At 37.7% G+C, this 25462-nt stretch overlaps 1 protein-coding gene across 2 annotated transcripts in view; it reads right to left on the bottom strand.

Moving 5' to 3' along the window:
- Positions 1-25462, bottom strand: part of Adk (adenosine kinase) — a 407022-nt gene that overhangs the window by 197369 nt on the left and 184191 nt on the right. For both annotated transcript variants that reach the window (XM_075949366.1, XM_075949365.1), the window contains exons 5-6: positions 22251-22423; positions 18162-18270 (exon numbers count right to left, since the gene is read on the bottom strand). In XM_075949366.1, coding sequence (XP_075805481.1) covers positions 18162-18270; positions 22251-22423 — 282 coding nt within the window. The remainder of the gene's footprint in view (positions 1-18161; positions 18271-22250; positions 22424-25462) is intronic.

Here is a 25462-nt window from a genome sequence, read left to right as displayed (position 1 = left end):
GACACTCCACCTGGAGCCTTTCTTTTTGGCAGAACTGGCCTTTGGGCAAAGAAATGCCCATACCTCAACCACTGACAGAGATACAGAGCATGCATCAATGGATAAAACAGGACCGTCATATCCTGCCAAGACAGGGTAAGATAGTTTTGAAAAGTTGCTTGCCTTTGAAAATGGTATGTCAGTTATGTTAGGCCTTAGCCAAAGTTGGTTGCTTCAACGCTGCTAACATGATTTTGGGTGATTGCCTAGGTAGCTAGTTGTCTCTGTGATTTGTTGCATGTTTTGGAAGTTGTTTTACTGAACTTCCTAATTACCCAGGTAACATTATTTCCCTTCTCAGATCTTTGATGGGGTTGAAGACTATATAAATGTAGTTACTTTCTCTCATGACTTGGCCAAGTTATTTATTATACAAGACCTAAGCTAGTTAGAATAGGATATTTGTACTTATTGTATATAATTTCATAGTAGGTTTAGAACTCTCTTATTAAACAAAAGGGGGAGGTGTTGCGGGAGGTCCTCCGGCTCCTCCAACCTATAGCCGCCGAGATACCAGCCCATTGGGGCGTGGTCTCTCTCCCTTTAAAAAAGCGGCCACTTCCCTCTCCTCTCTCTCTTCACTTCCTGCTCCACCGGCAACTAGACTCACTTCCTGGTTGCATAGAGGGCTGTTGCCTGGGACAGTGATCTGTAAGTTTTTCCCCTTTAAATAAATACCACCCTACTAATCATAATTCCAAACTGGTGTGGCATTGTTTGTGACTTACGCCTTCAAGAGACAGTTTGGGAAAGTTAACTGTACTTACTCATTTTTTCTAACTTGAAATTCAGTGACTTCATTGGTAGCCTGAAATCAGCCATAATGTGAAGCTTGATCAACTAAGACTTGATAAACTTGATAAGCTTGATAAACTAAGACTCAACCTCTCACTTCCCATTTCAAACTATTTACCATTATACCACTCTAAACAAAAGTCTCTGTCCTGCCTCGTCCTGCAGCTGTTCCAAAAAAAACACACAAAGGCTTATATTAATCTGTTTGACATATTAGCTCAGACTTATTATTAACTAGCTCTTACAACTTAAATTAACACATAATTACTGTATTATATCATTATTATATTATTATTACATAATAGTAATTATTATTATTATTACATAATTATCACATAATTACTGAACCATGTAGCTCAGAACCTTTGATCAGCGAGGCACTCTTACCTTGCTTCCTCTGTATCTGGCTGGTGACTGACTCTCTGCCTTTCTTCTTCCCAGAATTCTCTTAGTCTGGTTGCCCCGCCTATATTTCCTACCTGTCTACTGGCTAGTCAGCGTTTTATTAAACCAATATGAGTGACAAATCTTTACCATTTATGAGAGCATTATCCCACAGCATACCACTAAGCCCAAGGTTAAGGAGACATACTCCAAGTGCATTCAAATGAAGCTGCCTCCACTTAAAATACCTTCATTTTATGTCCCACAAAAACATGGGACAAGAACAGACTACTTGCTTAATATGAGAATAAAAACAGAATTATGTCCATCCTACAGACAGACTAAGCAAAGGGCACTAGCCAGATATAACCTTCATGTAGGATAGAGGTAAAATAACTTCTCTGAACATTTAACCACACGTCTACCCACATGGAAGTTTATGAATTCAGAACTTACATTACATATGAAACCCACGAAACTTTGTGCCTAGAATTTATTAGTATATGTTCCCAAGGTGACGACTTTTTAGACCAGGCACTTATGTAAGTTTTCCTGTGTTCACTTATCTTTTACACACTAACTGAAACATGGGTTCACAGCTCATTCTAGCTAACCCACTTACAGATACGTCTGTGATAGACAGGTCACATTTTTGACAGCATCCATCATCCATTTACTACACTGGTTAGCCCCAGTACATACCCAGAGCAGGTTAAGAATTACTAACTCCTGAGGCTGGAGAGATGGCTCTGAGGTTAAGAGGACTGACTGCTCCTCCAGAGGAGGGCTGGGGTTCAATTCCCAGTGCCCACAAGGCATCTTACAACTGTCTCTAACTCTAGCATCCAACACCATCACACAGAAATACATACAGGCAAAACACTAATAATAAAGTAGAAATTTTTTAAAAAGTTACTAACTCCTAAGTCAATGAGAAACACATTTACTAATCTGAATACAGTGTTTATATACTAGTCCCTTTTCTGTTAGCATTTTTTTTTCTAGTTCAAATGTCATTGTTTTTTTCAGTTAATCTGGGCAGTTCCCTTTCTGCTATTCCTGAGTGAGACTGTGTCATGCATTTGCAGTGTAATTTGATCCATTCTATCCTGAGATGCACACATCAAATCTCAGTTCCTTGTGATGCTACAGCACTACGTCTCTAGGAACTCTAGAAAAGCATGTGTCTACTCATGCAGCCCCATATAGAATGGTACTCTATGCCAAGGGGTGCCTTTCATGGTTTAACACTTTCCGTCATTTGTCCTTTTAATATTGGAAATGAATACAGAAGAAAAAACAATAACTGTGATGAGTAAAACCTAAAACCATAAGATAGACCTAACACAGTAGTATGAGGAAAATTACTGCTTAAAGAAGTAACTAGCCATTAGGATTTATAATCTATAAATGAATTGTCCTAGACCAAATGTAAGCTGTATCAATTCCTTAATCAGCTCTTATTCAGTGCTATTTCATACCATGCAAGATGATAACCAGGGTGCTGTTCACGAGCAGCAGAGTTGGGTCCCAACATCATGCAAACTGGCTTTTGTAGCTACTTTTTCCAAGAAAAAAAATATACAAACTTTGCTTTAAAAAAAAATCTGGGATTAAATTATTATTGGATTCTAGAGGGAATATTAAAAAAAGAAACAATGCTATCGTGACAGAAAATAGGGAGCGATCTTAAACAAGTGCTCAACTTGGCTCTGTCATTTTGTGGTCATTAGTGGCTGACAGATACGTTACGGGAGCAGCAGTCACTTTCACACATCCGGAGCACTCAGTGTCAGAAGGTGGTTCCTCAGCTGGAGTGACAGAGGACAGAAAAGTAGCATTCATGTTGCCGGCTTACATACCTTCCACAAATCAACAGAGCACACACTTGTCACTTTATTTACATTTAGGGGTATGTTAAGTTAATGAGCGTCACATGAAATTTCAGAGTCATGTCCCAAAGGCAGAATCATTTGGGTGACGTGATTAACTATACGCATCTAAGAGGTATAATCTTGCACCAAGTATTAAAATCGTCTGAGGACTTTAAAGTTTTCAGTTTCTCCCCCTGGTGGTAGTATCTAGGCTGGTATCTATTGAAAAACCGAAAACAAAATAAACCAGATGGTATCTTAAGGTTTACAGCGACTACATTCAATTATTGGTATGCAATTTTAGGATAAAGTAGATTTAAATAAAAGAGAAGCAAATCTGAAAACTCTCCTAATGGAAGCATCCACCTCCTATAGTTCTCTCCCTCTCTTCTTTCTCTTTTTTTCCCACAATGCAATTACACCCATTACATCACTGTAAATTACATGCTGGGGTTATCTCAGTAGGTATCTGCCAAATGTAAAACTTACAGAAGGTCTTCAATGTAATAATGATGTTTTATCATTTTAATTACAAACTCTTTAAAAAATACTCCCTAAAGTGTACCAATTGGGGTGGTTTAAATTAACAATATCTTGGTAGCCCAAGGGTAGCAAAACTAGATTGAACTACCAAATTTCATCATCCTGATAGCAGCTGTCTTCCTGCCTCTAGGAAGCTGAGTATTTAACAAAGCAGACAGCTTGGCATTGGCGTCTGATTAGCAGCGTGTGCATTGTCAGACAGAATGTGCTTGGCTCTTCTGTTCCAGGGTTGGATTAGAAACCTGGAGAGCAATGCTACCGTGGAACTTTATTCTTCAGGCTTCTCATAAGTAAATAAGGTCTGGATCTTCCTTTGGTGTTGCACCTCGAACTGATTGATGCTTTAATAATGTGCTTTATCAAATGCTAGAAAATCTAAATAAAGAATTTCTAGTATAATATTACAAAGACTGAAATGTGCCAATTTAAAAATCTCTACGGCTAAGCATAATATGTATCAAAACTATTTCCTGCAGTGGAGTGCTTTGAATTATGTTGAACCTAAAAACTGAAATACTATTTTTTTTGGGGGGGAATGGTCATTTTTAGAGCATAAAATTCAATATTATATTCCGAAATATTAAATTTAAAAGAATTTTGTCATGAACTCACATGAAGCATACTAGAAATAAAACACAGCCTTATAAAAATAATATTATTTTACTGCAGGATCCCAAACATTAAATTATAAAAGGGTTACTCTCATTACCTTTTCATCGGAAATTTCTTTGAAAATTTATTACAAATGATTGTGCTTATTGGCAGAGTTCAGAATCAGTAGAGCCCACGCAAACAATCTACTTCAATGAAAAGTACATTCTTTTACTCTATCAAATCCATCGGAGGTAATCAGACTGGATGTTTTATTCAACAGGGCTGAAGAAAATTGTTCTACAATAGGTTAATTCAAAATGGCAGCATAGAAAATGCATCTGTCAGTGGGGATCAAATTACAGGGCAAGCTCCTCTCAATGCTTGGAAAAACAAGTCTGCAGTTCTACAGATTATGTGCCTGTGTGTGTTTAAAGGGGTGGGAAAGGAGCTAAATATCTGAGCTAACCTCCAATTAAAGTCAATCATAAAAACAGCCAATTTAATGAGTGCGGATTTCTTTGGGTAATTATAACACCAACCACTTTTTTCTCTTTTAAATCTGTAATTCTGCCTTCTTGTTATTGCTTGCTTTGTCATTAATCGCCTCAGGACCTTGATTTCCTAGCAACAGACTGCCACCAAACATTTGGCTCTTGTTCAACATTTTCTTTGTGAAAAATGGCACTGCTGTTGCCGCCTGGGCTGCTGCATCTACACTGGCTGTGTAAGTGCTCTAATAATGTATTCCACTGAAAAAAAATCACATGATACAGGGTGCAACGACTGAGCTCAGTTAATTACTGAGCTGGGAAGTTTATCTACAATCTAAACGCTGTGCTGGGGGAGGGGGCTCCAGGAGTTAAAAAAATGCATTCTTTCTATTATTAATAATCTAAAGGTAAGAATTTATAAAGATATATTTTATTCTGATGCATATAAGTTTATGGAGGATCAGATACAAAAGACCAATATGCTTAAAACGTTGCTTGATGATTTCTTTCTCTACAAAATAGCCCTAAACACACAAAAGAATCATAGAACAGTTTGCTGAAATTTAAGAAAGCAAATTAACCTATGTATCTGTCAGCTGTGTCTTTTCTACTTATGGCAAAATCATTTGTATATGTAAATATGCTATATGAGATGGTAAGAGGTTTTCATTCACAGCATGCATGAAAACATACTGGGAACACTGAACATTCAAAACATTGTGTTTTGGCATACTGCACACGTAAGTAAATATTTAATAACCCATGAAAAGAGTAAAAGATGCTTATCATTATTTGTGAGACAATTCAAATGGAAATGAAGAAATCCGGGCCTCATGATTAGAAATCCTATGATACGGTAATATAATGTTCTGGCTTTTTTGTTTGTTTGTTTGTTTTTTACTGGGTAGATTTAGTAAGAGTTTTCATGCCTTAGAAATACTACCATCCCCAATAATGATAGTTATGGAAATTAACATGGCATGTCAGTTATGGTTCACTGAAGCCTGGCTTTATAAGACTGGCATGTTTCAGGACTGCTGTCAGGATATGATAATTTAATATACCCAAGAGTGCAGTAAGCATTATGGAAGCATCTGTGAAACTAATAAGCCAGTGGACATACTGATTCTTACCAGTGTCTACATACTGTGTAACAAACTTCCTACAAAGTACAGTCTCAATTCAGCTCATCTGAAGAAATGAAAATACTAGTCTCCTATAAAATCATCACTATCACTACCCTCGACAAACTGGAATAAAAGAAAACTTGACAGGGAGAATGAAGCAGTAGTCACTGATTGTACTCAGGCTTCCAAATGTGTACATGGTTTTTAAAAAGTAAATGAATTAAAGATATCTGATTACTAAGAATCTGCTTATTGCTGAAAATAAAGCCACATCATTTAATTATTGAGTCCGATCCCACACTTTAATATACTTTTACACAAATGAATTATTTGATGACTTAACAAAGGAAACCCACCAGTTTTAGAAACAAAACTCAAAATTCAGAAAATGCTGGTGATTACTACAAAACCATATCAAAATACCTGAGAAATGCTAGTTGATGTTACAGATAAAGATATTTAAAATTTTATATTCAGTTTATTAAAAATTTCAATTTAAAGGCACAGTAAACTCAGAAGGCATGCAAAGGTGAAAAGCACACATGAGGGCTTACCAGGTACACTATCTGGTATTGTTAGCTTCATTTCATGTGTGTCACAGTGGCAAACCCAACTAAAACCAGCGCGCGGTTATTCTCTTTGATATTTAATTGCTATTTCTGACATACCATTTCACCATAACAAAAATTAAGCTAAATTCTTCACAGAATCAATTAAAACAAAGTAAATACTTTCAAGATGAAGTCTTGAAAAGTGACCAGTGGCATACCATACCTTCAGAAGTGCTCACCCTAGAGTCTGGACCCAAAACAATAGGAGCAGAAGGTGGAAAAGTAGCATTGTCTTTCATAAATTTTCAACAATTTAGAATTTCCTAATACTTTTAGTGGGAACAGAACAATATTAGAGAAAAAGAGATCGTTTCTAAGAGCTTTAAGGATCTGTAAGGACAAAGGCCAAACAATGAAACACCATGGTGCACTCAGAAGCTTGGAATCAAAAGACACCTTTCTACACAGATGAGAAAATCACGTTGTTGTGAGAAGGACCAAAGGGATATATACACGTGTAAAAACATGTCTTCCACATTTAGGATTGGAAAGAGAGGGCTGTTCACAATTGTTCCACCCTACTTTACCAACTAAAACCAACAGCAACAACCATGGGAAAAACAAGACTCCATTTATCACATTTTTACACAAATCAGAAGAGAAATGATCTCTAAAACATGCATTGTATAGAGAAGAAATAAATTTGAATACCAGCTAAAGAATCTTCTCTGGAAGACCTGCAGTAGAGAACTAGGCAAGAAAAGGACCAAAGCATCCACATCACTCCACTGTCATCATCAAGCACAAGGACCAACATTCTCCAGTTGTCTGACTAGGAACAATGTGTTATTTGTGGTGTGACACTCAGATACTACTGCAACTGTAATGAGAGGAGCAAGCGAGCACAAGGAACCAGGAGCATTGCTAATGGACACTATATTTCTTTTAGTGATGGTATAAATGTTCTGAAATTAGATTAGCGTGATGGTTTCAGAATTCTATAAATACACTAACATCCATTGACTTGTGTATATTAAATGGGTGAATACAATGGTACATAGACACTGCAATAAAGCTGTTAAAATTGATTGAATTCCATTTGTCTGGAAGACAGAGACAACAGAAGTTATTGATTAAATCATACTGAAGTATAAAATTTTAATAATATGCTCAGTAAATATGGTGGAATACAGCCTGCCAATATTTAGTGCTGTTTTTTGTTCAATTTATATACATTTACAAAGGCAAACAACTAATCCATAAAATATACAGTCTTGTCAAGTTTATACATTTTCTCTCTTGATCATATTTATTACAGAGATTTAACAAATCCGAAATACTGAAATTAAATAGAAGCCAAGGTATCTGAGTCAATGATTTACTAATGACTTTGGGGCCTTATGTGTAACTAACTCTTAGAAATGATACTACTACACAGCATGATTCACAACCTCACATGAAATTCTAAACCTTCATTATAATGACATAAACCTAGAACCTACATTTAGATTGTAAGCTTTTACAGCCAAGAAAACCTTACTTGTTCTAAGTAGGTAAATAGATTATCCTGTTAATTGAATATTGACATTGATATTAGCAAAGATTTCCTTTCCTTTGCAGTAGACAATTTTACTTTTGATAGCTGTCAAAAACAGTAGTTAAGAAAAATCATAGGCATTGAAATTTTATCTAACTTGAAAATCTGTATCTATTAAAGAGATCACAAGGCATTTCTCTATGAAAATAGTAAGGACAGAATTCAAATTGCTGAGGGGCTGTGGCTGTAGCTCAGTTGGTAGAGTACTTATCTTGCAAGCATGAAGCCTTGGGTTTGGGTCCCAGCATGTCCTAAAATGGTCAAGCCTGAAATGCAAGCAGGTGGGAGGTAGAGGCAAAAGGATACAAAGTTCAAGGTCATACTTGGGGGCATGGGGTATTTTCCTTGCCAAAAATATTCTGGGGAAACTATGAAAATTAAAAAATGATAAATGGAGGTGATGGCATACATCTACAATCTCAGCACTGGGGAGGCTGGAGAGCTTGTATGTGACGGTACACACCTACAGTCCCAGCATTGAGGGAGGCTGGAGAGCTTGTATGTGATGGTACACATCTACAATCTCAGCACTGGGGAGGCTGGAGAGCTGATATGTGATGGTACACATCTACAATCTCAGCATTGGGGAGGCTGGAGAGCTTGTATGTGACGGTACATGCCTACAATCTCAGCACTGGGGAGGCTGGAGAGCTTGTATGTGACGGTACACATCTACAATCTCAGCACTGGGGAGGCTGGAGAGCTTGTATGTGACGGTACACACCTACAATCTCAGCACTGGGGAGGCTGGAGAGCTTGTATGTGACGGTACATGCCTACAGTCCCAGCATTGAGGGAGGCTGGAGAGCTTGTATGTGACGGTACACATCTACAATCTCAGCACTGGGGAGGCTGGAGAGCTTGTATGTGACGGTACACACCTACAATCTCAGCACTGGGGAGGCTGGAGAGCTTGTATGTGACGGTACATGCCTACAGTCCCAGCATTGAGGGAGGCTGGAGAGCTTGTATGTGACGGTACATGCCTACAATCCCAGCATTAAGGGAGGCTGGAGAGCTTGTATGTGGCGGTACATGCCTACGGTCCCAGCATTAAGGGAGGCTGGAGAGCTTGTATGTGACGGTACACACCTACAATCTCAGCACTGGGGAGGCTGGAGAGCTTGTATGTGACGGTACATGCCTACAGTCCCAGCATTGAGGGAGGCTGGAGAGCTTGTATGTGACGGTACACATCTACAATCTCAGCACTGGGGAGGCTGGAGAGCTTGTATGTGATGGTACACATCTACAATCTCAGCACTGGGGAGGCTGGAGAGCTTGTATGTGACGGTACATGCCTACAGTCCCAGCATTGAGGGAGGCTGGAGAGCTTGTATGTGACGGTACATGCCTACAGTCCCAGCATTGAGGGAGGCTGGAGAGCTGCGGCAATTTTGAGGGAACCTGGACGACACAGTGAGACCTTGCGATTAAGAAGAGACATACTTAAACCCTCTCCCCTGTCCATTATCTACTATGTTACATTCATTTAACACTTCCTAGTTTGGGCCATTACTTACAGAGATGCTAATTTGACATATAAATTTCTAAACCCTTGAATGGCAGATTCGTTTGTTGTCAAGTTATACATTAACAACAAACACTCTAAATGAAACAACCCCATCTACTTCATTTCATTGCTCATCTATTCATTCACTTTTTATTCATTTTTTATTTTGGAAAAAAGGGAATAAATGAATAAATGGAATTCCACATTGCCCAGGTTGGCCTCTTGAAACCATGAGAAGGTTAGCTGTCCTGGAATTCACTCTGTAGACCAGGCTTGCCTCAAACACTGAGAGATTCGCCTGCCTCTGCTTCCCAACTGCTGGGACTGAAGATGTGAGCTGCCACCCCCTTCCCCTGCTTAGTTTGCTTTCTATTGCTGCGATAATGAATATGACCAAAAACTAGAGGAGGAGGAAAGGGTTTATCTGGTTGATATACCTCCACCATTGAGGAAAGTCAGGGCAAGCAGCCCAAGGAGAAACCTAGAAGCAGGAACTGAAGAAAGGTCATGGGAAAATGCTACTTACAGATGTATTCCCATTGCTCATTTAGCTTGTTTGGTATACAACCCAGGAATCCCTCTCAAGGCTAGTACTGCCCACAGTAGGCTGGACTCTCCCAAATCAATCATTAATCAAAACTGTTCTACTGACTGCCCTCCTGCTAATCAGCTGGGAAATCCCCTCACACTAGTTTCTTCTAGCTTATATAAACTTAATTAAAAAATTAACCAGCATACCGCAGATTACAGAGGCCAAGGATTACAGACATACAGCTTATACCTGACTTATTCTTCTAAATTTTATATGTAGTACACCTAAAGGTGACCTGCAAGGACATTTTCAGATAAAGTCTTAACACAACCAGTTAAAGACTAATAAGTTCAAGGAGGCAGTATAGGACACACAAAAAAAAAAAAACTAGAGTGAAAAAAATCAGGGCAAATCTCTATACAGAAAACATCAATTTGACCAAGACAATGGAAAATTTTAACACATAAATGTGAAAAACCTGCCATTTGGGATGAGAGGTCAAGTGGAGTTCAACTGCCCCACTCCTTTAAGAATCTCAGATGAATATTACAAAGATTAATTACTAGATTTCAAGAGGCACTTTGGATTCTTTTTAAATATTTTATAGAAAAGTATGACCTATTATTTAATCAATTATCATTCACAAGATATCTTAAAATTTTTAAAAAGATCCACCAGTTCACCTTCCCTGCCAAAGTATATTATTATGAGTTTAGTCTTCAAAAGGTGGTATTAAAAAACCTTTCTATGATTTAATAAGGTTAAAGCAATGAATTCAAATAAGAGTCTATAAATTAGTAAAGCTTTGCTAGATTCTGAAGAGAAGGGAAGCAAATACCAAACATATATTAAATCATATTTATGTTATGTTTATCTTTTTACACTTTTCAGTTACTCTTAATTATGACAAGACAGATCTATTTGCTCTCACAGCTACTGCTCCAAACCTTTCAGAACAGAAAGAGCACCAGGTAACATATCTTCAGCTGGGACGTAACCAAGATGACGGCTATGTTTATAATCATGCAGCAGTTGAAATTTTATAGGATCTAGAATATTTTGACAGTGTTTCAGAGATTGAATCAACATCAATACAAAACAAAGGCCATTTTCTTGACACAAACTTTGAGTTCTTTTTCAATCATGCCTAATATATATACTAATGGCTGTTTTATAATTTTATGACACTCTCACATATAAAGGAAAAAGGGAAGAAAATTGGGTTCAAGGAAAGAATTAATAGAAAATCAAATATGCAGCTAAATGAGCACCATGTTCCGGGAGAAGTCAGTACAGAATGAGCATAGACATAAAACATGATGCAGTTATTACAGATTAAATCCAAAGAAAAATTATTTAGGCAATCCTGCAGGATAAAAAGAATCATCTAAAAAGAGAAAAATTAGGAACCTCTATTTCCAACCAATACAGATTTACACTCACATCTTAAAAGCAATTAGACAGTAATGAAAGAAGGTAAAATAGGGTAATCTACAACTATCGAAATTTACTCTGTGACGAGACTGTATAGTCTGCAATGCACGAAAGGAGAAAGGATGCAAAGTACATTCAAGAGAGAGTTACTTGTAGGGACTCTGTGTCTCAAACAAATTTGAAAAAGGTTCAGCGATGAAAACTATGTTAAAGAAAATACCACCAGCACTACCACCACCACCATCACCACCAAAACAAAATAAAAAACAAGGAACAACCAAATACCCTCAACTTCTCTTAGTTAGGGTTTCTATCGAGGTGAAGAGACACCATGACCACAGTAATTCTTATAAGGAAAACATTTTATTGTGGTGGCTTATAGTTTCAGAGGTTTAGTCCATTATCATTATGGCTAGACATGGAGGCATGCAGGCAGACATGGCACTGGAGAAGGAGCTGAGAGTTCTACACCTTGATCCACAGGCAACAGAAAGTAAATTGGGTCACTGGGTGTGGTTTTAGCATAAGAGACTTCAAAGACTGTCCCTTAGTGACACACTTCCTCTAACAAGCACATATTTACTCCAAAGCCACATCTCCAAATAGTTCCACTTCCTATGAACTTATGGGGGGCAATTACCTTCAAACTATCACAACCCGATGCCAACTACCACCAACAGCAGAAAGAATGAGCAGTCTGAAACACCAGAGACGTTATAGTTGACAAACCAGAGAGTATTAAAGGCTTCATAGAGAAATATGGAACTAGGAAGAGGGCTCTGTGGAAATCCCCTAGGGGCTGTGGGAATTGAACCTATATCTTTATGTTGTAAATCAATGTGCTCTAACAATAACCTATATTTCCAGACCTACAAGTTTTCTTTTTCTTTTTAAAACTGCTTATGTATTCAAGTGCTTTGTCTGCATGATTGTCTATGTAGCAGAAGAGAGTATCTAATACTTTAGGACTATAGTTACAGATGGCTGTAAGCCATGTGGACTATAGTTACAGATGGCTGTAAGCCATGTGGTTGCTGGGAGTTAAACTCAGGACCTCTGGAGGAGAAGCCAGTGCTCATAACCACCGAGTCATCACTCCAGCTCCACAAGTTTTCTTAATGATAGATTTACTGGTACTTTAAAGGGTAATATTTTCTACTGTGGCATCTTGTCTCATGGTCATAAGATGGTAAGAACCATCTGGTCACCACAAACAAAAAGCTGTCTTCAGATGTTACCAAACATCCTTAAGGGACAAAATTGCCACTGGTCAAGAACTAATGTCATAAGTAAGTACTGTTATGGACTGACCTAAAAGAAAATTTTAAGAGTAAGATTCCAAAGTACAGTACTTGCTACAAATAACTGTATCCCAGAATAAAGCTCAAGGAGATTTACAGAAACACAAAGGGCATTCAGAGGGGAGGGTGTTTCCACTATAGACAGGTAACAATTATTAGGCGGATGTCAAACAGACAAACACAACTACTATTACAGAGGGGTAAAGCCAGTACTCAGAGTACCCTAGAAATGACATATGTGATAAAGTTTGTTTTTCCCAATGGGTTACAAAGTAATATAATAAGAAGTCAGTGTAGCCAACATTAAAAAGACATTAATCACCAAGAGAAATGGATGCAAGAAGAGCCCAACAATGTCCTGGGTGACAGTGAATGAGCACCAGATCCTGCTGATGGGGCACATGGAGCAGACAAGGGCGACTCACACACCACACTGTCCACACCCCACACACCTCATACTTGGTATCACTTCTTTTTTTTTTAATTTAACTTTTTTTAATGACTCTTTGGGAGTTTTACATCATGCACACAAATTCTGCTCACTTCACAGTCCCCCCCATATCCCCGCCATATCCCTACCTTGCAACCCCTGCCCACAACAAAAGGAAACAAATCAAAGTAAGCAAGCAAACAAAAGCAAAAACAACAACAATAAACGCCCCAAACCAAACTAAAACTGCAACGACAGAAAAATCTCTTTGTTTCTTTTTTCCTTCCTGTCTCCTCAGCACCTCTTCATTCATCCTGGTGGTAATGGAGGCATCAGTTTTAATTGGCAAATGTTCATTGTAGTGAATCGCTGGTCTGGTTCAAGGCATCTGGTTTCTGCTACACCATCATCACAGAATCCTAACCAGAACTCCTCTAGAGATCTTCCACAGGACCAGTTCCTTCACCAGCAGCAGCAGGTCCTAGATGGGGTAGATGCTAAGGTGGGTCAACCCAAGGTCCAGCTATGGGTCTGGGAGGAAGCCAAGCTGGTTAGTCTGGTCTCCCGAGGTCACCAGCCTTGGGTGAGGTGTTAAAGTTAACAGAGAATGCCATGAAAATTATTCAAACTGTACTTATTTTGAGTGGTTTTCAACCTTCCTAATGCTGTGACCCTTTAATGCAGTTCCTCATCATCTAGTGACCCCAACAATAAAATTATATTTGTTGCTACTTTATAACTGTAATTTTGCTATAATCATACTGTAAATATCTGAAACGCAGGATATCTGATATTCAACCCTTAAAAAGGTCATGACCCACAGATTGAGAACCCATGCTTTATATCTTCTAAAAGTTATGCAAAGAGAGGCAATAAGCACAAATCTCAACTCAGTTTTCAGATATGAAAGCAACACTGAGATTTAAAATACACTAGAAAAATTAATGAGATGTTAGATACCACAGAAGAAAACACTATTGAATTGGAAGGTACCACATAACTAAGTAGCTAAAATAAAAGACAAAGAGAAAAAAAGAATTTAAAGAAAGAAGAAACAGCAGTGAACTGTGAAATACTGTCCAATGTGTCAAGGTAGGATAAAAGAAATCTGAAGAACCAACAGCTGAAAAAAAAAACAGAGGGGAAACAAGTCTAATGCTGAAGCTCAAGGACATTGAGCAAACTTGAAGCCAAGACACATGAAGGATATGCTAGGATCCATCATAGAGCCAATCAGAACCAATAATAAATGAGAAGCACCAAGAGTAAGGGGGAGTTGGGAGATGCTGAATAAGGAGCAACCAAAGCAAGGATGACAGATATCTCATCAAGAACAAGTCAAGGAAGAAGAGAGTGGGCAATGGCTTTCAGAGAATGAAAGAAAAATAAACTTGACAAGCCAAAGCTATGTGTGGTAAAAATACTACTCACAACTAAATATAAAACAAAGATGTTTTCAAACCTGAAAGCATTTATGACCAATATGTCCAAATACAAGAATTGTCAAAGAATGCCCAGAGGCCCAAAAAAGGGAAGCCAGATGGAAGGTCAACTCTAAGAAAGTGACAAAGAACAACAGAATGGCAATCACTGGAATACATGCATGCTTTATTACTCATTATTTAATTATTTTCAAAAGACATAATTTACACAAAATAATGTTATAGTATTTCTAAAATATGTAAGGAAAATGTGTGCTGTATGTTTTGTATATTACAAATTAACAAATCTATTTAAAAACAAGACAATTAAAATTACAAGAAAATTAAAATGTAACAATGGCTGCATAAGCACTAAAGGGATAAAATGAAAATAGAATGTTTCAAGGTTTTCACACTGTAAGAGAAGTCATATATACTTTGAAAACAAGCTATGAAGAGTGAAAGATGTGTGCTATTAAACTCTAAAGCAGGGAGACAAGGAGGGAGAGAAAGGGACGCATGCACACATGCACAGTGAGAGAACACAAAGAAGATAAAAATACTAAATCAACACAAAGGACAGAAAAGAATAAGCAACAAAGAGGATAAATAAAAAGACAAACTAGCTCAATTATATCAATAATTACATACAGAAATGGTATACAGATTCCTATTAAAAAGGCAGACAATGTCAGGTTGGATCAAAATAAGACCCAACTACTGTTTTCTACAAGAAATTCACTTTAAAGTAAGTCAAAAGGGAAAGAGAAAAAAAAAGGTATACTACAGCTCTAAGAATCAAACCAAAGCTGTGGAGCTGAGGAGCTGTCTCAAGAGATAAGAATATTTGCTGTTCTCAATACCATATCAGATGGTTCACGGACTCTGCCTGATCCTAACATCTTTCCTGGACTCCATGGAAGCCTATCCACACACAGCACATGCTCAAACAGATACTCATCTATACATGCACATAAAACCAATAATAATTCTTTTTTAAAAAGCCAATAGTGAACTGGCTAGATTAATGGTAGACAATAGATTCCAGGGCAAAGTATATTACCAAAGAAAAACAATGCAAAATAATACATGGGTCAAAGAAACTCAACTCTACATTTTAAGTACAGCATCCAAAGTATATAAAAAGAGTCTTCAAACTGGGCACGGTGTACACACTTATCTCCATTATGGAGGCAGAAGATCAGCAGTACAAAGCCAGCCTCAGCTATTTAGAAAGTTAGAGGGCTACATAAAAACAAAAATGGTAGCTGAGCATTGTGGCTCCCAGTTGTAAACCTAGTACTTGGGAGACTAAAGAAAGATCACGTTGAGTTCAAGGCTAATAGTGAATTTCAGGTCAACCTTGTGTTACAAAGTAAGACAATATAAAAAGCAAGTGAGTAGGGTGGGAGGGAGGAAAGGAAAGAGGGGAAAGAGAGAGAATATGAATAAATACCCTCTTTTCTGAAATAAGTTGCTATATGAACAGAGATAGGTTTGTCTGGCAATACAAAGGACTTGCAAATATACAGAGCAACACTAAGAGCTTATAGCTACAATCAGATTGAGTGCAATCCATTTCAATAGTTTTTTTTTTTTTGGTTAAATATATTATACAAAGATTTAAAGTAATCAAACTTGTATTAATCTGACCAGAATTAATCCCTGTATAACTTATATTAAATTATACCTTTGTATAACTTGTACCAAGTTTATCTAGATGTGTTATGCTATATAATCATGAAAAGAATGACCTGTTGGGCCAGACAGGTGGCTCAGCAGTTAAAGGTGCTTGCCACCAAATCATACAAACAGAGCAAACAGTGGAAGAAGAGAACTGATTCCAGCACATCGTCTTCTAACCCCCACACAGGCTCTGGAGCAGTCCTGTGCACAGGCACACGCAAACACACCCCAGCCCTCAACGCGAACAAATATATAATTGGAGAGGATCAGAACATCATTGTAAAAACAAAAGTAATTAACTGTTTACACGTTGAGTCTTCAATCCTTCTGCAACACTAAAAGTAGCTAGATCTAGTCCACTGTACAATGATGCTACACTCTTACACTCATCAAATCATACTTCCAAGTAGGTGCATTTTCTACTTGACACTACTCGATACACAGAATTCTATTATGAGACTCTGAAATACACAGACAACTTTAATTTACAGTTGTATTTTAAAATAGAATACACTTATAGTTTAATAGTCAAGTAATACGCATGTATTATGCTAAACTTTAGGTGGCATACATTTTGAAAATCATGATTTTGTTCACCAAAAGGCTTGAAATAGCAGTTAAACGATACGCTGATGTGAATGAAACGTAACGTCCCGGCAACTGGGAGGCTGAGTTAGAAAGACCATAAGAGTTTTCAGCTAGCCTGTGTGAGATGTTATTGCAATCAAAAATAACAACACTATAAAACACACTGCTAAAACATAAGCCCTTTTCAGAAATGAAATAACAAAGGTAGAAAGTCTCACATGAGGGCTGAAGATGCAGTACTACTTTCCATTATGGAATCCCAATGTAAGCATTTATGTGACAGTTATAAAGGGTAGGAACCAGCATGCAGGGAATCAGTTACAATATTGTAAGCCTACAGCAAGGCACATAAACAGGCGGTAGGAGACATTAACACGAGACTGAAGCAAATGATTATATTCTCAATAAACACATATCTACAGGATAATCGATTTCACACTTGCCCTCCCAGCTGTTTCACACAGCTCAGATGGTAGCGCGGCAGCAACTGTTCGATGCGACTGTGTATGAAGAGAGATCCTGCTACTTGGTAACAGGTACACACTCCTGTTTGAGCGGCCATGTTCAATTCATGTAGCAGCAAGATAATCGCGGGGTGGCCCATTCCAGAGATTCTTTAGTGTACTTCTGCTTTAGAAGTTAATTCTTAACTAATTATTTATATGTCAGAGAACTCAAATTATATGCTGCCCTATTTCCAGATTTAAAAGATTTGTCGCAATCAATGTTTCTGAAATGTTAAATTAAAATTTGTCATAATAGTTACTATGGAATAAATAGCAATTAGGATTCTTTTTAGGCAAAAAAGCTCAAACAGTTAATAGTGCATACTTCTGTTTCCCACAATGTTCATATCATTTGATAAGTTGCTAAAAAATACATTTGTAAAACTATTTCAAAAGATCTCATGAAACTGATTTAACAGCATGGAATTTTGTGTGACTGAGAAATTATTTATATTTCTAAAGCAGTACACTTGAAGGTGGTGACACACATTTCAGGCACATAAAGGTAATTTCTGTTCTGTAATTGTAACAGTGGATACAGGCCCATAAAGGTTATTTCTGTTCTGTAATTGTAATAGTGGATACAGGCCCATAAAGGTTATTTCTGTTCTGTAATTGTAACAGTGGATTAAGCACACACTTGCTCTAGGTACATTATCTTCAGGAAAAGGCTTTTTGTCATTTTTTGAGCATGTATCAGCTGACACCTATCACCTGTCATGTGACTATGGTTCCAAAAGTGAAGTAGCACTTACGGCTATGTAGTACACTCTGGCCTTCTCCACCAGCAGCCAGTTCTTCTCCAGATCAAGATGCTTTTCCTTTTTGTAACAATTAGCAGCAGCAAGGTTTGCAACAAGAGACCTAAAAACCCAAGAAGTTTTATTAATAATAGGTTGTTATACAGAAATAAACAATTCTTTAGAAACTGATTTCCAGATGGTGGAGAGTGGGAGGTGTCTGATGCCTATAAGCCAAGAGACAACATAACCAACCAAAAGCTTTACCTAAAATTCAAAGTCTGGTATATGAATTTCTTTTTAACTCCAAAATAAGGTTAACTTTTTATGGCTTAATACAGTTCAAAATGTAGTTTAGGCTACTAGGTCATTCTGAAATAGGAAATCTATACAAACCAAGATTTGATTCTTAAAGTAGAAAAATATCTTTATAAAAATAAGACCAACAGACTATAATTGACTATTTAATTTCATATTTTAATAGCCCAATATGGGATTAATTTTATAAAACATATATATAAACATAGATCATATTTATTGTGAGGAATAAATTCTGCAACTATTACATTTTAAGGACTGGAATCAATAAGAACCAGGCCCTGTAGCTAAAAACTCCTGGGCAGGGTCATTTTATAACTGGAAAATTTAACCAGCATACTAGATTTAAAATCTAGCTATTAAGTGCCACTGAAATTGCTTTGTGTTAAACCAATAATTAAGTTTAATGAAATAAAAAATTATTTACAGTTCACATAAATATAAATCCTTCATCATTCAGACCTAAGATCTATAAAATTATTTCGCATTTTTCATTATTAGAAAATTAAAAGAGTAAGAATTATGGCTCATAGAAAAATGACTTTGAGATGTTTAGTTCCTCTATCTAGAAAAAATTTCCCTTCCAAAACAATTTACCATTCATCCATATTAATTTATTTCTGAATGATAAGTCTGTTTATATTAAAGTACAAGTAGGAATATATGAGGAGCCTCAAGAATATACTCAAATACAAATCAAACATAAAGAATCAGTACCATTCCTTTCGTTTGGTGTCAGGGGTTGAACTCAGCCCTCGTTTATAAAAAACATAATCATGACGTAGGAAGTTTTCATTAAAACACTTTCTTTTTAACTTTTATTTTAATCACAAAACTATATTTGAATAGTAAGTTTTACTTACTAAAAGCTGTGCTAGAAAAATCTACCTATTGATCACATTCCAGCCTCTGTATCATGAATTAGTGTCCCCAGCTCCCCCTGCCCAGTTCAGAGCTCTCACACCCTGTTTCTTAAATTCAGACTAGGTCTCGTGTATCCCAGGCTGAGTCTGGATGCCCGATGTAGCAGAGGGTGGCACTGAACTTCTTGTCCTCTGTCTGCAGCTCCTGTGACATGGCTTGTCACATCATGTTTCAGGAGCGCTGGAACGGAACCCGAGGGCTGTGCATACCAGTATGGCACTCTACCAACTGTGCCAAACACCAGCCACAATCGCATGAATAGCATGGGTCACCAGAGCCATAACACTCTAGACAAATTGAGTTCTTGACATCTGTAGTACCTAATAATTGTTCTTTAAAATAGCAATTTAGTATATAAAGAGAACTTAGCAATTTTATTTTAGTCTTTGTGATGTCAAAAGCAAAACTTGACCCATTTATCATTATTGGGAAAATCACACTGAAAGAATAAAATGTCTTTTAGGAAGACTGCAAGAGACAACGCTCTAAGGACATTTGAATAGTGGATGGCTGAACAACCAGCTATCCAAACTAAGGCAGAAACCTTAGTTTAAATAATGAGCAATTTAATTAACTGAGACCTAAAGATGATCAAGTTCTCCTAATCTCTCTCTCTCTCTCTCTCTCTCTCTCTCTCTCTCTCTCTCTCTCTCACACACACACACACACACACACACACACAGACACACAGACACACACACACACACACACACCATGTTAAAGGAAAGATCTGAAAATCACTTTTGTTCCCTAATTATTCTTGAAAGTTTTTTGTAGGATATTTTATGACTACTGCCCACACTGATCCTCAGCACCGATTCTGCTGGAGGCAAAACAGAAGTCAAAACAAAGAAGGTAAGAAAGGGAATTGTCCTAATTTCTTTCTATTTGCTGTGATAAATTCAAAGGATTCTATAAAACTCTAACAAGACAGTGATTTTGTGTTTCCCATGCAAAGGACAGAGAAGGCCCTACTGGCGTGGTGCTAATAATATTAGAAGCATACACTGCAGGAATACAATAACAAGTAAAATCAAAGCAAGGCAGGCCCTGAGAGATATATCAGATGTTCACATGCAGAAGAATTTTCAACTAAGTTGGGAGACAGGAGGGCTGGGATTAACAATACTAGCCACCAGCTCTATGAATTTTTCTGCTTTGTGCTCCAGGCTGGGGGACCTTCCTACTATGAACTGGGCTCAAAGTTTCATGGGGTGTGCTTGGATTTTTCTGCTCCATACCCAAGATTTTGAAAAGGATTTGAAAGCAGCTCACTGCAAGATGCAAAATGAAGAGCTACTCATTTTAGTCCTTTCCGTGTCTGACTGGAAAAGTGACAGCAGGCAGCCCTCAACCCGTGGCATGCACCATCTGGGCCTCTCTGTTTTGTTTTAATATAGCATATTTTACAGTGGAAAATGTCACATTTAGTCACTCTCCAGCCTTGTGACCTGCTCTGGTTGTTTGACCCATCTCTTTTCCTGAGTGTCTTTTGTTTTCTGTTGATTTCAAGGATGGTAGTACCAATAGCATCGGCTGTAGAGCATCCCCAGGGCTCATGTTACTATAGTGTGAAGTCACTCTGCATCTGTGCAATAAAGACTTCTGAAATGTACTAAAACCACTACCACTCCACATACAGGATCTGGAGAGCAAACTTGTGTCCTGTTTAGACCTCTCAAATGTTGCAACTGTACAGGCGTGAGCTACCACACTTGGCTTGGTTGCCGACTGAATGGTGTGTTAGCAAGACTGGTGTTGTTTAGCATCAGTGGAAGCTATGTGGCAGATTTTGATATTTTGTTACCAGATTAGGCTGACAAGATAATTCTTTCTTTTCTAAAGTGAGTTCAGCAAATTATAAAACGTAAAATCCCAAAGAAAACATTTTCGTTCCCTAAGTCTAATTATAAAAGGAGACCATATTAGATAATCTCAAACTTTTAATGCAATATGCCTTATGAATTTAAAAGAAGATCCAACAGAAAACCAACTTAAAATCACAAAAGGTGGCCCAGTGGTCAATGGAGCTAACCTGATGATACAAATCTAATGATTTGAGTTTGATCCCGGGAAACCTTGTAAAGGCAGTAGGAGAGAAACAGCTTCACAAAGCCGTCCCTGGTCCCCTCATGTACATCATGCTAAGTACATATATCATAAAACACTGGGCTAGAGAGAAGGCTGAGCAGTTAAGAGCACTTGTTACACCTACAGAGGATCTAGAATTTGGGTTCCCATTACACACACAGTATTTACAACCAACTGTAATTCCAGTTCCAAGGGACCTGACACCCTCTTCTGACCAGTATGGGTTAGCAAGTACACATGGGCTGCACATATATAGTCACAGACAAAGCACTCACATATATTAAGTTAAAAAGGAAATCTAGACTTGTAAATCATGTGTAAGGCTGGGTAGTAGTAGTGTACACTTTTAATGCCAACACTCAGGAAGCAGAGACAGGCAAATCTCTGAGTTCACAAGGTCAGCCTGGTCCACAGAGTGAGTTCCAGGATTGCCAGAGCTACAGAGAAGTCCTGTCTCAAAAAAGTCTTTAGAAAACAAGGCAAATAAAGAAAAAAATGCATGTGCGATTTCACCTGTATCTATAACAATAAAACAGAACACGTGAAGTTGAGAGGCAGAAATTGTGTGTTGGGGGAATATGGGAATGGATTTTATCAAACATATTGTATACATGTATGGCATTCTTAAATAGTAAAAAAATTAAACACATTAAGGTAAAACAAGGAGGAAAGGTTTTCTGAACATCAGAAATGATTAGCAACTGTAATCTGGGTTTTGTAAATGTGTACACAGCTTTGAGGGTAGGGTGCTCCTGGCTGATAATGGCTTACCTGTTGCCACCAGTGATGCATGCAGCGCAGGTTCCGGTTGGCTGCTCATTCTGCTCGTAGTAATGAGCATCCACATGTGCTTCAGCAGCTTTACTCTTCAGGATCTCCCCAAATTTATCTATTCCAATGCATCCAAAGAATGTTGCTGCCTTGTGGGGCTCCTGAATCATCCACTGAAAGGTAAGGCCAGAAATGACTGAGTCAGAAACAGTGCAGATAACTCAGGACTCTGCCATGGATGGTGGCTTCAAAAGCAAAACAGTCTTAGCATTTTACTCTACTAGATGAGGAATAGACGTAGAGTGGACCAGTTTAGTGGGTGAACATAGAGAAGAGTGTATTAGAACTCAGAAGCTCAACTGCTAGTTCTTCACAGGAAAATCAAAGTTCAGTGTCAATAAAATGAGCACAGCGTTTTCATGGAAAATACAACACCCAATTTGATGACTGTTTTCATATCATATTTGCCCCTGACTAGTTGTGGTATTAACATGTCACATGATATTTCAATCTTTTCCCCCTAAAATTTTTTGTTGTTATTGTTACACAAAAAAATTGTAGCCCAGGCTGGCTTAGAACTTACTTTAGGACACAGGCTAACCTCAAACTCACAGTAGTGCTCCTGACTCACTCAGCCTCTTTAATTCAGGAAATACAGACATAAGCCACCATCTTGTCATCACTTAACCTGTCTACAGCTTACTTCTGTCATCTCTAAAAGTGGGCAAGTGATAAAAATATGCTTCATAAGGTAGCTGAAGACTAACTGAGATAACAGAATAATGTATATGCAAAGCTGGGCTTAATATCCATGATAAAACAGACAATGGCTATCAGCTGTTGCAATCAATATGTTTATACTTCTTGAAATAATTCATCCATAAATTATACTAAAACATGCCCATGCTTAATACCATTAAAAATGATAAATGTTAAAAATTATGGCTGAGCATAGTGGTTTATGACTGCAATTCCAACACCTGGGAGATGGAGGCAGGAGAATTGAGAGCAAATCTGAGAACTGCTTAGGTTCTATGAGACTGTCTTATCCCCGCATCTCTTTCCTTCCCCAAAACAAAGAAAAAGACTGAGGGTGGACTCTGTGCTCTCATCACAGAAGCTATTTTTTGAAGCAGAGTACAGTTATTTAAGGCAACTAACATACAATAGTATACTGTGACATGCAGAGCTAAAAATGAGACGTCTATATCATATACCTTATCTCATGGCTCAGGGATGTTTGAGGAACAGTATTTACATGATATGAGAGGGTTGTTGTACATAAACACTCATGATGGCTATGACTGAGTGAATAAGACCAGCAGGCGCTCAAACCTGTCAAAATCATAGTTCTGATAAGGGAAGGGCTCATGAAGCCCCACCCCTATTTGAGGACCCAAGGGCAACTGACTGATGTTGGGAGTGGAGTAGTTAGCTTTCTCTAGGGATGCTGGCTCGAGAGGCTGCTCACGCTCTAGCAGATACATGGTCCTATACTCTTGCTTGTATAGGAAAGAGAGAGAGAGAGAGAGAGGAAGGGAAGGGAGGGAGAGAGAGCAAGTACATGGAGTGAGGGCAAAAGTGGTAGTGAGCTAGGGCAGGAATGGGGGGATTTAATGAAAAACATATGCATTCATGAATATTAAAAATTTTAAAGATAGAAATGTTAAAATTCTAACTACAAATCTCATCATGTCATTAAAGTGATTCTTATAAACTCAAGCATTTTTGTTATAAATGATTCATAATGGATTTCTGTTAATATGCATGTCTTTCTTTGATTTGAACTCTTTAAATTAGCAAATTAGCTCAGGTCCCTAAGGCTTCTCATCTTTTATTAGTGAGTCTAAAGAGACCATCTTTCTTTGCTTCAAATATAGTTGTTAAAATTCTCCATATATTAAGTAAAAAAAAAAAAGGTACCAACATGGAGGCTGGAGAGATGGCTTAGTTGTTAAGAACACTTGCTGAGGACCCAGGTTCAATTTTCAACACCCACATTGCAGCTTACAGACGTTTATAATTCTAGTTCCAGTGTACACAATGCCTTCTTCTGAACCCAGAGGTATTTACATGCTTGTGACGCAGACAGACATGAAAATAAAACACTTATACAGACAAAACAAAAATACATTTTTAAAATAAAAGGCACCAACATAGATTTTGATAAATGTATTGTAAAATAATGAATATAAAGATGTTTATATACATACATAATCCAATTAGATATGTACACATATATATTTGAGGGTTAAAAGAATGAGGACATAAACAAAAGATAAAGATAGCTGCAGAAGTGACATATGCTAATTGCCCAATGACAAGAAATTCTATTTCTAGAGATCAAGTATAAAAATACACCTACAACATTACATATGTAAATATTTATTTATATTTTATCTAAATGAAATAACGTTTCAAACAACAAAACCTATGTATATAAGACTTGTTGAATAAGCTGGATGAACCTATTTGATAGAAACCCAAAAACAAGGGAGGGTTTAGAGAACAATCCATCTAAGTAATTCTAGCACTTAGGAGGTAGATGTTCAAGGATGGAGAATGGGAGGCCTTTTTGGGCTAAAGAATGAGTTCAAAGTTAGCCTGAACAAAGCCCAATCTTAAAAACTGGGGGTGTAGCTTGGTGGTAAGCACTTGCCTAGCCATGTATAAAACCAAATGTTTCAATCTCTTGCAGAGCAACAAAACCCCAAACATAAAAGAATCAAGTGTGCAGACTATTTTCTAGGATATCTTGTGAAACTAGAAAAAATTTAAGAGAAAGAAAACTCAGAAGTAAAAACATCCTGGGGAAGCTTCCAGACACTGAATGTGTCAATGTTTTCTAAGGAATTATAACAACACAAGTCAAATAAAGCAAAAGTAAATAACTATGACTGCAGCAAACGTGAGACCTACTGCACAGCAAGAGAACAATCAATGCGGTAAAAGTGCAGCTGAGCTGTTGCAGGAGCTCCTTCTGCTTCTTCAGCCAATAGCCGTTGAGATACCAGCCCATTGGGGTGTGGTCTCTCTCCCTTTAAAAAAGCGGCCACTTCCCTCTCCTCTCTCTCTTTGCTTCCTGCTCCGCTTCCGGTGACTAGACTCCTTCCTGATTGCTCAGAGGGCTGTTGTCTGGGATGGTGATCTGTAACTTTTTTCCCCTTTAAATAAATACCATCCTATTAATCATAATTCCAAACTGGTGTGGG

Source organism: Microtus pennsylvanicus, chromosome 15, assembly GCF_037038515.1.
Source record: "Microtus pennsylvanicus isolate mMicPen1 chromosome 15, mMicPen1.hap1, whole genome shotgun sequence".
Lineage (NCBI taxonomy): Eukaryota > Metazoa > Chordata > Mammalia > Rodentia > Cricetidae > Microtus > Microtus pennsylvanicus.
Note: the sequence above shows the minus strand (reverse complement) of the source record. Positions and strands in the feature narration are given on the sequence as shown.